The 15,690-nt window shown below is 36.6% G+C and overlaps 1 protein-coding gene across 5 annotated transcripts in view; it reads left to right on the top strand.

Moving 5' to 3' along the window:
• CCDC141 (coiled-coil domain containing 141) overlaps positions 1 to 15,690 on the top strand; it is a 183,910-nt gene that overhangs the window by 100,857 nt on the left and 67,363 nt on the right. For all 5 annotated transcript variants that reach the window (XM_081261638.1, XM_081261640.1, XM_081261639.1 and 2 more), the window contains one exon: positions 6,303 to 6,497. In XM_081261638.1, the coding sequence (XP_081117764.1) occupies positions 6,303 to 6,497 (195 nt within the window). The remainder of the gene's footprint in view (positions 1 to 6,302; positions 6,498 to 15,690) is intronic.

Here is a 15,690-nt window from a genome sequence, read left to right as displayed (position 1 = left end):
TCTCTGACATGTGGATGCTAATTCACAATGGGGGCCAGCTAGGGAAGAATAGTTACTTCAGATTAGGTAGAGGGGAATGAAGGGAGGGGAGGGAGTATGGGGAATAGGAAGGATAGTAGAATGAATCAGATATTATTACCTTATACACACATATAACTGTACAACTGGTGGGATTCCACATCACGTACAACCAGAACAATGAGAAATTATACTCCATTATATATGATGTATCAAAGTGCATTCTACTGTCATGTATAACTAATTTAAAAATTATAAAATAAAAACAAAGATAAATACCTTTCCCCCCCCAAAAAAAATAGAAACACCAGTTCGACACTGGTCTTTACTTAATTAACTAGATGAAAATGTGAATAAGAGATACAAGAAATCTAGGGAATATCAGGAAGACAGAACACTGAAGAAAAAGACAATGGTTCATGGAAAAAACACATCTTGGGAAAATGTCTCCCAACTTTATATATAATTAAACTATCTTGAATAAGGAAGGATAAAATAAACACATTTCTGCACTAATGGCTCTTTTGAAGATTGGCTTATGAGCACACTTTATTGTGACTTTATTTGCATTGGAGATTTGATTTTGCCACACATCCATTTGCTTCCCTGTTAGCAATGTGCACCCTGCTTTTGCCTCTGACTATGGGCTCCACTCAGTGGCCAAAACTGAAGAGAACAGCAGAACGGATTCGTCATTTCTGCTATATTTGGTTCCAATCCACGCAGGGTTAATTTATGGATAAAATGGCCAATAACCTAAAGTTTTGGAGAGCCTGAAGTCCAATAATTTCAAGCCCCCAATTAGTTATTGAATTAGATGAGTCATAAGAGAAGCAGCAGTGTACACCCAATGGTGGTGACTATCATTGCACTACAGGAAAAGAGCTCAAAAAGCAAATGTCTTGCCTGAAGCCACTTAACAAGTTTGGAATAAAGTGTACTTCTGTGTCCAGTTCTCCTCTTTCCCACGAGCTTTCCCTGCTTCAGTGGCTGTGATTCTCCATTGCAAGGCTAAATAGCCTAGTTCTTTCATCTCTAGGTGAGACAAAAAATGCAGTTCTTCCTGTTTGCAGTCCGTGCCTGTGCTAGGATCACATCACAGTGAGGGCATAGTTCAAATGCTGGTGGGCATTGAACTCTGCACACCCGGGAGAGTGGGGTGAGCCATTTCTCAGAATGACCCTTGAATTTGTACAGGTCAGCACAGAAATGCCCTGGAAGGGAGCACGAGGAAAGGAAACTGAAGCCAGTTTGCAACCCAACTTGACATGATCAGAGTTTCAGCTTTTCAAGGACTCTGTGCCACTCTTCAAAAGCATAAACATTTTTTAAAAATTTCTGTTCAAAGCAGACTTTCAAATATTCCCTGATTAAAATTGCCAGGTTTATTTTGTTTGTACCATCTGCTAATGCAATCATGTAAAATTCTATGATTTTGTGTCGATGAGTTAATTCTCCTGGTGCCAAACCAAATGGGAGTGTAGATTTAGGGATTGAACAAGAAATGGGCTGTTACTAACGAAATGGCCTAGGAATTAGCCATGCTCCAGGAGCTATACATGAAATCACCACATACTTCTGCCAGATCTGATGTTGGCCAGTAATCTGCACAATCCATATTTCTTAGTCATTTACAAACACAATCCCCATTCCTTCTTGTCTGTCTTCCCCCACTTAAAAGTTAAAATTCTGAAGTCAAGTTGATGATGAAAATTTATCACATGGTGTTGGATCATTAAATCACCTCATCTACAGGGAATTTTTTGTGTGAATAAAAGCTTTCTAAACATACTCAGATTATTATTATTTATCTTTCAAATCAGAGTAGCTAACATTTTTACTTTTTGAACCCACTTACTGGATAATTTTTATGCCAGTTCATAACTTCATTTTAAGAGTTAACCTAGGACTGTAACAAAAAAAGGAAAGAAAAATTTTTTTCACCTTCTTGTCTATCAGCTCTAATCCTCTTAACAGTACCCTTTCAATCAAGGGATGCACAAGCAGTCAGCAAATGGAATACTGAAAGGTACAGTTTAAAAGGGTTACTACTGTGAGTGATAAATGAAAATAATGGAGTGACCTATGGAAACACCCTGAGCCCAGGAACACACAGGGCCATATGTCTTTATTGGGTCAGAGATATTCACGCCATCTCTGTCAATTGGAAAGCCAAGGAAATGGGAGGCTTTGGCTTTCTGCTGTTGGGGACAAATACTGGAAATATTTCATTGCAAAATGACTGAAACCCTGTTAGAGGTTTAACACTTAGCAGGCAGCAGGAACAGCTTAGAGAAAACGAACTAAGATTTTCTCCATTGGGTTCCTGCAGCCTTGACAAGGATGACAACTATATTTTTTAAATACTGTGATGGATTCAGATGACTCTGGAAAGTTTTATCTTAAAAATAAAATAGCAGAAGTGTCCCCTAAGAAAAATGGCTGGGGAAATACATCATCAGAATGGTGTCGAAATCCATTGGAAACTACCTCCAGATTGCCCAAAGAAAACAGAACCAATTTTCTGAAAAGATTGAATAGAAATATTGAATGGGTCCAGCTTCACTTAATACCTACAGAGTTCATGTGAAAATGTAATTAAGCAGACTGGGGATGGAGAGTAAAAAAAAAAAAAAGATAAGAGGCACAAAATGGTTCTTTACAGTTTCTTTGGAAGGTCAGAGCCCACGTTTTATTGCACTATATGCCGCACAAGGTTAGAGTGGCTTTTCAAAGACTTGGCTCTATGCCAAAAGTCTCTCTCTGATGTTGTGGCAAAATTTATACTAAAGGCAGATTTATGAACATTGTTAGAGAACAGGTATTTCTCCTCCTCCTTTTATTTGTAGAGAAGAGCTGTATTATTTTGGTCTAATTGCTAAGCAAAATTAAGCCTGAGTTGGGGCTGTAAATTTTTAAATTATATCTATAATAGCATCACGTTTATTTTGAAATAGGAAGACTCACGATTTCAAATTGGAAAGTTCCAGGGTCATATAAGACTTTTCTCATCTTCAGGGCCATATCAGGGATCTATGGAAGTTTTACTTAAATAGCTCTAAACTAACATGGCAAATTCTTCTGTCATGAGGAAAACCCATATAAAAACCTTATATCCTCCTCTATGAAGAGCTGAGGCTGGGTTACTGGTTGACAGGCTGTGAAGTTAAACCACCTGAATCTGAGTGCTGGCTTTTTCACTTACATGTACTGAGACCTTGTTCAAGTTCCTAATCCCTTGGAGCCCCAGTGAGATCACTGGTAAAATGTAGATAATAATAGTTCCTCCCTTATGGGGGTTTGGCAAGATAATACAGGTAACCATTTAGCACAGTGTTGACACAGGGAAAGGAAAATTAGCCGTTACTGTGTTGAAGACCATTAACATCCTCAGCCTGAGTGTACAATGGCTATGAACCATTTCTCCATCCCAGTTTCTTCTGTGCTTTGTAAGCATTTCCCAGGGTCTCCACAGTTGTTAAATAGGTTTCCCCTAGTAAACAGAGAAGCTTCTGGTCAGTGCCATTAAAAAAAATTACTTTGCATCTTAGTGTTCACCACTGAATTCAACAAGATTTGACAGAAGAAAGAATGGTACAGAGAGAAGAAATGAACTAACTTGAGTAGCTGAAGGTATGGGGGAAAAAAAGAGAAAGAAACCAAAAACTTTGGTTAGTAGATGGACTGCTAGGTGATTCAGGGCTTAGCCTTGAATAGTATTTCCCCACACTGTTCCAACTGGACCATTGGTCTCTGAGATGGTTAGTGAAAAAATGGTTTCCTGTTCAAGAATGCATGTCCAAGACATTTCATACCACATTTCTCTCTAGGAAAGTCTTAACCACATTAGTATTTTATGGATTCTGACAAGTGCTTCAGTAAAGGGACCTATTTTACTTTGTTTATCTCATAATACTGATGAATATATCATCCTAGCCAATAACATTTTGGTAAACTTTCTATTACCATTAACTCAGAACTGGGAAAAAGGAATTCTCATAAATAAAGATCAAATTTTGGGATGCTAATGAACCATGATAAAACTGATGGGAAGTGGGACTATTATGGGAAGTGAGTGCCTATTATGTGTGCCAGAAATTATGCTAGCTGCTTTAAAAATATTTGCTCATTTCCAATAGGTTAAAATAATGGTTTTTAAGCAGAAGGGATATTGACACTGATTTATGAAAGACTTTCACTGCATATATTAGTTTTTCTTAAGTGAGGACACAAAACCCTTTAAAAAACAAAGGGTTTTGAGAACTCATGTAGCCCATATCCATGCCCAAGAGTATTGCTTTTGCATTTGCTTGGAAATGTGAAGATTTTGGAGTCTCTATCCTCAATTCCCTGGAAGGTAACATAACGCTCAGAACTGTGATCTAGTCCTGGTATTGCCACTTATTGGATATGTAACCTTGAGGAACATATTCCTATGACCCTGTGTAATACCAGAAAAAAAATAGATAATGTAAGAATTTTTGAGTATTAGAGTTACAAGTCACAGTTTTATAACAGGATCTCTAAAAAAATGCCATTCCCTTAATCTGCCTTCTTACCCTCATATCCAGTTATCAAAATATTTTTCTCTTGTACAAATACTAGCACAGGTTTATAGACACCACAAAGTAATATGTAAAAGTTTGACATTCAACACCTGCTAATTGTTATTTAAAATAATATCAAATTTTTGTGAGTGTGTGTGTGTGTGTGTGTGTTTATAGAACCAGCATATAGGTAATATATTTTATAATATAAGTCTATAGGAAAGTTATATAAAATAGCAGTTTATATATTGTTAAAAGAAAAAGCTACATTTTGTTCTTTCTTTATATTCCCCAAGACATCTATCCCAGCACAGTGTCATGTACATAGCACTTAATATATCTATGAAATGAATGAAACAGTAATGGTAAATTGCACTAAAATCATTTTATACTACATAATATAAAAATGTAACTTAATAATAGGGCATTTTGCACTAGGGGAACAAACTAGGATGGAGTCAGACAGAGATTTGTGAATCTGGTGATAAATTTCTCATGCTTTAACAAATAGTTTATGATTACCACTCAATCTCAGCTAAAATGGGTACCAGAAAATACACTAACAAGATGATCATGTTAGAGATAATCATGGAACTGAATCTGGCTACAATCCTTTAGCAAGAAACTTGAATTTCCCTTAAGAATTTAGATGGAATGTTAATGTTTGGCTTAATCCCACTGTTATTTTCTTTCTTTTTTGTGGTTTTCTCATCCTTACACAATATAAATTTAAAAAAAACTATCTCTTTTCTTTTTTTGAAATGTTTATACATCATGAAGAGTGATGCATTGAGAGGAGAAACTAGGGTCAGGAAGGAGAGAATACTGCACACTAATGGGTCTGAATTTCGTGATGAATAACACATCTTTGAGTTTTTTGCGTAGGCACACACAGAAACAAATGCCAGAGATATGCAATTTCTCTTCCTTTCCTGTACACATTTGCTGACAGGGAGACTGAATTCTGGGAGAGAGAGCTTTTGAGACTTAAATGGAGACAAACATAACATGAGTTAGAGATTTTAAAATGCTGTTGATTGTGTGTTGGGTCTGCTTCCAGGTACAGGTAACAGAAATGAAAATGACCTGCATTCAGGCAACCAGGTGTTCTATCAGCCACTCATCTCTGTGCTTTTTTCTATTTTCACCTTCTCTCCCTTTTCAGCCTCTTTTCTGCATCCTTTTGTATTGTAACTTCCTGTTGGTATTCAAACCTATAATTCAGCATTCACTACTATACTATTTATTATAGTTTCATGTTTTGAAAATATGACAGATTTCTGATATATTCAACACATGTAAATGTTCTCTGAATCTTAGATCACAGAGGGGGGAAGTGTCTTAGTTTGAGCTGTTGTAACAGAGTAACACAGATGGTGTAGCTTATAAACAATAGAAATTTATTTTGCATAGTTCTGAAAGCTGGAAGTCCAAAATCAAGGTGCCACCTTGATTGGGTTGTGGTAGGGCTATCTCCTGGGTTGTAGATGACTAACCTCTCATTGTATTCTCACATAGTGGGGGGAAAGCTACAGAGTTCTCTTGGGCCACTTTTATAGGACTCTAATTATATTTAAGAAGGCCCCACCCTCTGACCTAATCGTCTCCCAGTGGCCCTACCTTCTGATGTCATCTTACTGGAGGTTAGATTTCAACACAAGAATTTGGGGAGGGACACCAACATTCAATCCATAATAGGGGATGTGTATAATAACTAAAGAGAGTACTCTCTTGCAGGAATGGAATTCCATTGCAGAGAAGCTGAAAAGCGAGGCCTTGGGGATTCTGTGGGGAAAGGACTGTGTGGAGAAAGAACATCTACAGCTATCTAACCAGAAACTGAATCAGCTTCAAGAAGAATTTGGTCGACTCATGGTGGAAAGGAAAACCTGGTTAAAAAAGGCAAATGATTTTTTTAACAGTGCTAATAAGGTCAGTGTAAGGTTAAGATGATAATTTTAGGTATTCATGCAAAGTAGTAACAGACCCATTACTGCAATAGTTGTAGATCACAGAAGTCAAAACTCCATGTAGAATTTCAAAATTAGTAGCAGTAAAGGAGAGTTTTCAAAATATATTCCATGGTGTTCATTATTTGGTTCTCAAACCTAAGAGACTCTGTGCCTTCACAGGTAAAGAGTTACTTTAAAAAAATTACCTTATGAAAGTTTTATTTTAGAGCTACCATAGGTTGTTCGTGGGGAATGCTTGTGTCTACATTGTGGTATTTCTAACAGAGAAAGGGGAGTCTCATAAAATATATCAAGGTTTAAAAAAAAAAAAAAACTTAAAAGTATTTACCAAAAGGTATTTGTTCTTTTTTTTTAATCCTCTTTCATTTATTAGGTAGAAATACAGGAATAGTGAAAACTTTGCAAACCAAAAGGCCAAAAACTGCCTCTCCTGATTGCTCTAGCTTGGTCTTGCCTTTTTAAGTCAGGCACAGAGAAGTTTTGCTGTGGACCATCTCTGGATCATCTTGAGTTCACGAAGTGCTCTGCTTCTTCTTGTTGACTCATTTAATATTGATGGTAGCAGGTGGTTCCTATTGGGTGGTAATGTCCTGGTCATATCACTTGAAGATGGTGATCTTACTTGAATTTTTTCTACCTATACCAGTGTAATATATACCTTCCAACCACCATGTTGAAATTGTTTAATAAGTTAAATTTACCTGATTTAGAAATAAACATCGTGGCAGGCAATGAATGGGGAAACCCAGGAAGCTTAGTTACATTGTGATCTAAAGTCATGACATAGACTCTGAGTACAGTGTCCTTCAAAGAGGAACTTCACTTTAAATTTCTTTATTAATAAGAAACTTTTGAAAAGATGAATAGGAAAATCCTAAAACGGGGGCTAGAATTATCATAAAAACATTAAAGAAGTATTTATTGTTTAATTATTTGTTGTTGGGATTTTGTTATTTTTAAAAGAGAAATAACATATTAATGAATATATTGAGTGTAGATGTGAAGTGTTGTTCCTCTTAGCCGTCCTATATTTGAATAAGAGACTTTAACTTACATCTCATGTTCAATCTACAAACTGAGTGGGTCATCCTCAAGTCAATTATTATCGTTTCTAAGGAAAACAGTTATAAAACATGTTGCTACAAAGCAGTGTTTCTATTAGAAACCCTATAGTTTACAGCCTTGCAAATATAGAATTCCTCTCTCACACATTCATTCTCATTTTCTCTCTCTCTTTCTCTCTCTCTCTCTCTCTCATTTTTCACCTGTTTTTTCTGCTCTTATTATTTAGTACTTTGCCGGAGAGATTTTTATTCTAATATTACTCCTGGCCCTGAAGGAGAAGGAATATCTCTAGTAAAATTTAATGAAAAAAAAAGGAGGAGGAAGAGGAGGAAGAGAAAGGCAAGAGTAGTTATTACTTTCTCACCATCACTCAGTAATACAATTCAGATCTGGAGAATGGAATTCATATTTCTTAACCCCCAAGACTTTTGATTTCTAGACTCCCTAGAGTTTGCTCATTTGAATGCCATACCTGTTAACTATGCAAATTATGATCACCTGAACTAGGATTCATCCATGCTATAGCATTTCTATAGCTAAGTGGCATCCAAAAGATTTAGAATTTTTTCTCCCTTTTTAAAGCATCGAAGAAATAATTTCCAGCTTTAAAGCTACAAATTCAATGAAAAAAAAACAATAGATACTTTTACCTCAGCAAAAATAGAAGCTGAAGTTTGGAAAATGGATGTCTAATTATTACTTTTAAAATGAATTCTTCACTATATTATTAAGAAGCAGTAAATCATGAGATCCTGTAGTAGAGAAATCCTCTCATGACTTACAAATGTTTTTTTTTCCCTTTTTTGATTTTTTCGGTGGAAACTCCAAATTTTATTTTATTAACATCACCATTTTATTAAATCTTTGGAATAACATTCATAAATAAATAGAGGGATGAATTTTAAAAAGTTAATATAATTTCAAAATCTCTTGATTTTTTTCAGGTTAAAACTTCTATTTACATGAGTGAAGGAGTATTTTTCATATATAGCATCAGGGATTTTTGTTGTTGTTTTTAATATCTAAAACACTGAATTTTCCTTTTGAAAATTCACTTTCTTGCATCTTGAGAGTGCTGGAATTTTCTAATTATGAGCCATCCCCTCCTTAGATGAAGTCATACTCTCAAGAACTCTTGAGGACTCTGATGTTAACTTGTCACAGTTTCATGGATGCTAACAGAAGACACATGACTTCTGGGTCAGAGTTGAAGGATTTCATTACAGCAAAAGCCATAGCTGATCGACAGCATGTCACATCCATTCTAAAGGGCCCAGTTTCCACAGGGATGATACAGAGGATGGTATTCAGGAGAGGAACCCTCAACTTGTGGAATCTGCTGTTTTATAGCAAGCAGTAAGCAAGTCTGTTATTTGTCTTAATGGGGAGACATTACCTCAATCCCAAAGTTGCTAGCTGCCGATACAATACTCAGAAATGGCTCCAATAAAGAGAGGTCAAGATCATGTACTCTTGGTATAACAGTAAGATAAATGGAAGCACCAGGCACTCATAAAGAACACCCACAAATCTAGGTGTTGGCACTTTGGGAGCAAAGAGGAAGTCATGCTTTAATAAAAAAGGTACTTTCCTCAAAATCCAATTCTACTCTAGATAAGCAGAATTATTTTTTCAGCAAACAGTCTCTTATTTCAAATTTCTGGAAGCTAGGTCAATATTATTTTTTCTAAAAAGAGAAAGATGGGATTTTAAAAATATACATTTTACTTTTAAAAAATATTTTCTTAATGGAGAAAGGAATGAATGTCAAAATCTGTCTGAAGAATGGACCATTAGCAAATTTTTAAGATCTAAATTTATTTATCCAGATTTTTATCATGTTTGTGGTTACGATCATTTAGAAATATTTTCCCCCAGCTTTTCCTTTCATTCTCATTCATTCCTCTCTCTACTGATTTTAGACATCATTGAATAATTCCTTTTATTAAAGTCATTGAATAAGTAATATGTAAAATTCATGAGACTAATACACTTCTTTAGATATTCTTTAATTTAGTAATTCCATGTGTCAGGCATTGTTCTAAATACTAGGCTATAGCAGAAAACAAAGCATCTATAAGACAATATATTTTATAACTTGTGAAATTCAATAAAATGTAATTATCACCTAATCGTTCACATGGACAACAGTTCTCCCAATGCCTTTGCCCCATAATTTCAGGAGTGCAATTGATTCTCCTTTAATTCTGCTAGGGTTTGAGGATGATTACCCAGGGTTTGTGAATCTGTTTCTCCCTCAGAGGAAGTACAAGCAGCATGTGGCTTGAGATGTGGCTGTTTGAACCTGGAGTGAGCAGTAGGTGACAGTGCCTGTCAGGAGTTATTGCTACTGATGTTTGTCAAAAACCAGCCAGGGATTAAAGTGAAGAATGAGCCATGTTATTCAAGAACCTTTTCATTTTAAAGTTTCCCACTGTATTTGGTGAACCTGTGTGTTAAATCAACTTAGCAACAAGTACAAGAAAGGGTCGATGGTCAACAGTGATTGGAAAAGAGTACCTTTGATTACCAAGTGCTGCTATGAGTTAAAGGACATGGCATGAAATGGGAACACAGCATCTATTACTGACACTCATCTCGATGCCCCCAAATTTGCATCCTTCATCATTATAGATTATCTTATCTATTGTATTTCTGGCATGTTCGTGAAAAGGTAGCTCTGATCAATCTTGAGTGATCATCCAAAATGTATTGATCATTGTTTAGGGAAGGCAGCTTGAATCAAACAGATAAGTATATAGTATGTTTGAAGAACATAACAGCATGAGCTGGTGTTTATAGGACAGCTGTGATTGATCCCAAAGCTGTCAAGCATACATGATGGGCCATGAATTTTCATATTCCATGCCTTCCACTCCTGGGCATGTGATTTCACTGGGAAAAGCAAGCAGAGGAGACTGAGACCAAATCTATTTTATGAATGTGGTCTGAGAGTTTGGGGTAGTCAGTCCGAAAGCAAAGGTGAGGCAGAAGTTGGGGCAGCCAAAGAAACACACAAAAATTAATTAAAAACATAATGTTATAGCTTTCATTGCTTTTGCCATTGTTGTTCAAAGTTTACTATCTCTTATAAAGATAATGTTACATTTTCGAGATATTTATAATGACACAAAACAGTAATGCCTTCAGCAATATTTTTGTTTCAGGTGAAAACAAAATAATCAAATCTGGAGTATGGTATAATTTCATTTATACAATCATCACTTTAGCATTTTTAAAACAAATACATTTTAAGCCCAGATATGGAAAACAATTAACCAAAACAGTCCAGTTGTTGTACATATTGAAAGAATATTATCCGGAAAATATTATCCAGAAAAAAAATCATTAAGATGACAGATGACATTAGAAAATTCAAGAAATTAAGTTGCTTGTTACTAGATACCAAGGGAGATGTAATTACTTTCAGTTTTACAGTTCTTTAGTAGCCTCACTCGGATTCTTCTTTCCCAGAACTTCCTTCTCTGTTGGAAACAACTAGAGCAACCTTCTTCCCTATCTCTCCTTCTTCCTTATTTACATATAACTAAGATGTTATAGTCCTCGCATTTCTGTTTCTGGGCATGAAATGGGCATTTGAGCTAAACCAATGACAGGTACCATCTGCATCTTCCAGACCCTGTCAGGTCTAGTTTAGAAAGGAGGTAAGGGAACAGGAGGGTGGAGCACCCTGCCAAAGCAGCAATGGAGTTAGCCCATTCAGCAGGGAACTCTGAGCAGAGACTTCTAACCTGGCCCAGCGATAAAAGGATCAAGGACGGCATCTCCAGAGGATGGGACCCCTGAGCTAAGCCTAGCAGGATCGGGCAAAAAGAAGTGGGAGAGAGGTGGATGGTGCAAAGTCATGTCATGTTTGGGGACCCAAAGATGGGTCATTTTGTATGAAGTGTAGGATGTCTGCTCAGAGTGAGGAGAATCAAAAGCAGTAGGAGCTTCGAGGGGGCCAGGAAGGTCTTGGATGCCATGTCAAGGAGTATCTGCTTTATGCCAAATGTCCTTAAATATGCAGAGTTGTTTAAGGACTTGAAAAGTTATGATAGGGCAAACCTCACCAGGAGAAGCAAGCAGATCATGTGTTAATTCACGCTCCTTTTATATTCCCAAGAGAATGGTGACAGTAGGATTTAGATACCTTTGGGCTTTAGAATTCTGTCTAAACAACAGCAAATATTTGATAACTACGACTGTACTATTAGCATAAAAGCATTAAAATATATATAACAGAAAAATTATAGAAAAGAAGGAATGCCTTTAACACCTTACATTCTCATGAGGGTCCAAAACTCAGTCCATATTTAATAGTCATATCAGGACATCCAGTTTTATTGTTGCTCATTCTCTTTTTTAAAAAAAAAAAAATATATAAAATAAACAATGCTGACCCTTTGCTAGAATAACATGGTGCATTTTGGAGTCAGGCTTGGAATGAATCTGGTCTCGGACACTTAGCCCTGTGACTTACAGTAGTAAATTAACTTCCCTTGCACTTGGGCTTTTTTTTAAAATCTGTTAAATACTAATTATATAAACTTCACAGGATCATCATGCTAAATTAATATATAGCTAGCGCATCGAATAACAACAGTCACTAAATGTTAGCTACTATTTTGTCATTGTACAAGCATTTAATATCAGACTAGCCACACTAGTGTGACTTCAACACTTTTGTTCATTTTTATATCCCCAGCACATTGCTGACGATATAAATTCTAGATTTCAATGAATATTTTTTTTGAACAAAGAAAGGAAACCAAATGCTTAATATATTATAAACGGGAATTTTCTACATTAATATTCCCAAGATCATCCTACAAATTATTTAGGTCAATTTGGATAAAAGAAACCACAAATTACTTACAGATACCAGCTGCCTAAAGTTCTGTTTAATGGGTCTGGTTTCCATTTCTAAGGAGGATTTATCCCAAAGAAACTGAGATGGTCAATACCTAAACACTCTCCATTCCTTGTTTGTAAAATGCTTTTGATATTTGTTACTTTAAACCTAAAACTCCTTCTTTTCCAGTCCTCAATTTTTTCAGATTGTGGGGCAAAACCTGCATTAGGAGGTAGTAGCTGTAACACCTGTTGTTATTAATGCCACTGATTCACCCTGAAAGGGGAAGGGGTTCCTGGTCCCAGTAGCAAGGGCCATTGGGACAAGGAAGAGGCAGGAGCAGCAGCAGTGGGCAGTGAGCTTCAGAGTTGAAACCCCTCACCCCGGAGCCCCTAGCCTTCAAGGATTTGAAATCTTGAACCTTTCTGGCCAGGACCTGAATTAAGAATCATCTTGGCAGGTTGAGGGCCACCAGCAGTTATCTCCAGTCATGTTCAAGAAAGTAAAATGAAATTTTGGTCTCTATAGTGAACCCAGAGGAAATGTGGATCTCCATAGGTAGTAGAATCAAGCACTCTGATTAGAAAGAAGCTGAGTTGAGTTTTTGTCGTTGGTTAATTTCAAAGTTCATACTTTTGTCTTGTTGTGGTTTAATGTTGATTCTTTTCAAATTAGTGAAGCAGCTAAAATTTTCTTATTAAACATCTCTGTGAAGCAACATGATATAAGAATTATGCTAGAAAACTTGTGATTCTTGTCTAAACCATTAGTCTTGTAGATATTTTTTTTAAAGAATAAAATGTGCCATGTCCTGATATCATCTCTATTTGATGTGGTGCAGCCTGCCTTGGATCTTGTACTGAACAAGGGAAAAAGGAAAGGTTTTTATTAGCCTCTTAAAGAACAAAACCCCAGCAACTCCTTGGTCTTTTCCAAATTAGGGCCCTAAGGAGTGCATGCCATCTCTTCCTTGCCTAAGAGCTGAGTAGTGTCATTTGAAATGTTCAAGAAGAGCTGGGATTCAGAAGGAGAAAATATCTTTGTGCTTACATCCTTTTCCCCAATCCAGTCATAAAAGCTTTATATGACCTGCGTGGATAAGGTTTAAAGAAAGAGGGAGCTGTGAAGAGAAAAACTAGAGGGGAACCATTAATTCCAAAGGAGTTTATGTGGGGGTCACAGTGTTCTCATTTCTAGAAATAACCCATTCTGTACTGTACGTGCAATCAAGAGATTCTTTCCAGGCTGGATCAAGTTTATCATGTTCTCTATAGATATGGTAAATCAAAAAGCCCTCTGTTCTATTTTTGGAGTAGATTAAGTGAGAGCAATAATACTTAGATCATTTCTGGAATCAGCACGTGGATTTCTCATCTAATTCTTCATGGGAATGAGAGAAAGGAGTTTTGCATATAATTTAGACAATCACACACATTATAATCTTGAAAGAGACTTCCTCTTAAAGTCAAGAAGTTTAGCTTTTATTTCTGTGTACAGATTATTCCCTTGGGGTTAGATTAAGATTTACTTTAAGGAATAAGTTCTCTTACAGCATCCTGCCCACCTCACCTGCAGGTGTTCTACAGATGTATTTGTTGGGCTAATTAGGAATGAAATCACTCATTTCCTTTTTCTGCTATAGTTTTATTAAGTGTGCTACATAGAACAATTTATAATTCAATGCTTTCCTAGCACTTAGATCTATTAAAAAAAACAGCTCTGAAAGGAAAGTTTGCTATTTCTCTTCCAAGTTATGAGTTACTTTTGTCCTTGATAGAATTATCTCCTCCCTTTTTTTTTGGGGGGGGGGTGAGTTACTGGGGATTGAACTCATAGGACACTCGACTACTGACCCACATCCCAGGCCCTATTTTGTATTTTATTTAGAGACAAAGTCTTACTTAGTTGCTTAATGCCTCACTTTTGCTGAGGCTGGCTTTGAACTTGTGATCCTCCTGCCTCAGCCTCCCAAGCCTCTGGGATTACAGGTGTACACCACCGAGCCTGATTTATCTCCTCCTGTTGAATATTCTGCCCTTCATTTTTACTTCCATTATATTAGGAAATGATGCTTTTATCATAGCATTCAGGGATAGAGTGATATCACACATGTGTTTAATGACTTTGTGGCTTCAGTGCTCAGGCCTGTGAAGAGAGCAATGCCTGAAGACATGAGAGTGGCAACAGTGCCCCAGGCCCCCTGGGATGAATGACACACAGCAGGCAGCCTCCCCTCCTCAGTGGCTTTTTAATATGCACTGAATGAATGAATCAAGGTTTGGCAAAACAGCAAATATTTGTGGAGTATTTATTGCATATCTGTCATAATGCCTAGTTACTTTCATATTTCCTTCTTCTTTCATTCTTAAAACAACAACAAACATGGTATGTCTTAAGGTTATACTGGCTTAATAGGAAAACAGAATGGAGTTCAACTTCTATGCAAGAAGCAACACTTTGGAGTTCTCCATGCTTTTCCTGTTCTTACTAAGATCTTGGGAATTATTTTAAAGGAAGAAAGGAGAGAATACCCTGACATGTCATCCTTTAATGTAACTCAGGGCTTCTCAATTCCAGTGTGAAGATGTGTCACCTTAATCACTAATTCACATATCTTAAACTCTAAGGGTGATTTTTAGGGAGAGGATAATTTTGATTGCACCAGATTTTTGCTTCAGGCATTGACTTTATAATAAATCCTCAATTAACAAGAGGCTCTGCTTTATTCAAAATAAGCAATAAAGAATTAAAATATAAAACAAAACTTCAGAAACAGTAGTTAATGTCAAGTGATATTTCAATGAACACTGGAAGAATCCAGGAAGTCATCTTCTTTTCTGACGTCGGCATCTTGTTGCATTTGGCTCTGTTGACAACTGCAAGAAGGAAGAAGTATTAGATAAGAAAGAGTTCTTTAGGGTCAAAGTTTCTTTAAAACACTTTCTTTCTGCCAAGCGGGGTGGCACACACCTGTCATCCCAGTGGTTGAAAAGGCTGAGGCAGGAGAGTCATCTGTTAAAAGCCAGCCTCAGCAATGGGGAGGCACTAAGCAACTCATTAAGACCCTGTCTCTAAATAAAATACAAATTAGGGCTGTGGATGTGGCTCAGTGGTTGAGTGCCCCTGAGTTCAATCCCCACTACCCATCTCCTCTAAAAACCCAACTTTTATTCTTTTATAGTCTTATAGTGCAGAAGAAATCTTTCTCTCCATCTTTCTCTGCATCAACCTT

Source organism: Spermophilus citellus, assembly GCF_964194105.1.
Source record: "Spermophilus citellus genome assembly, chromosome: 11".
Lineage (NCBI taxonomy): Eukaryota > Metazoa > Chordata > Mammalia > Rodentia > Sciuridae > Spermophilus > Spermophilus citellus.
The sequence above is the reverse complement of the archived record's forward strand: the minus strand, read 5'-3'. Positions and strand labels throughout refer to the sequence as shown.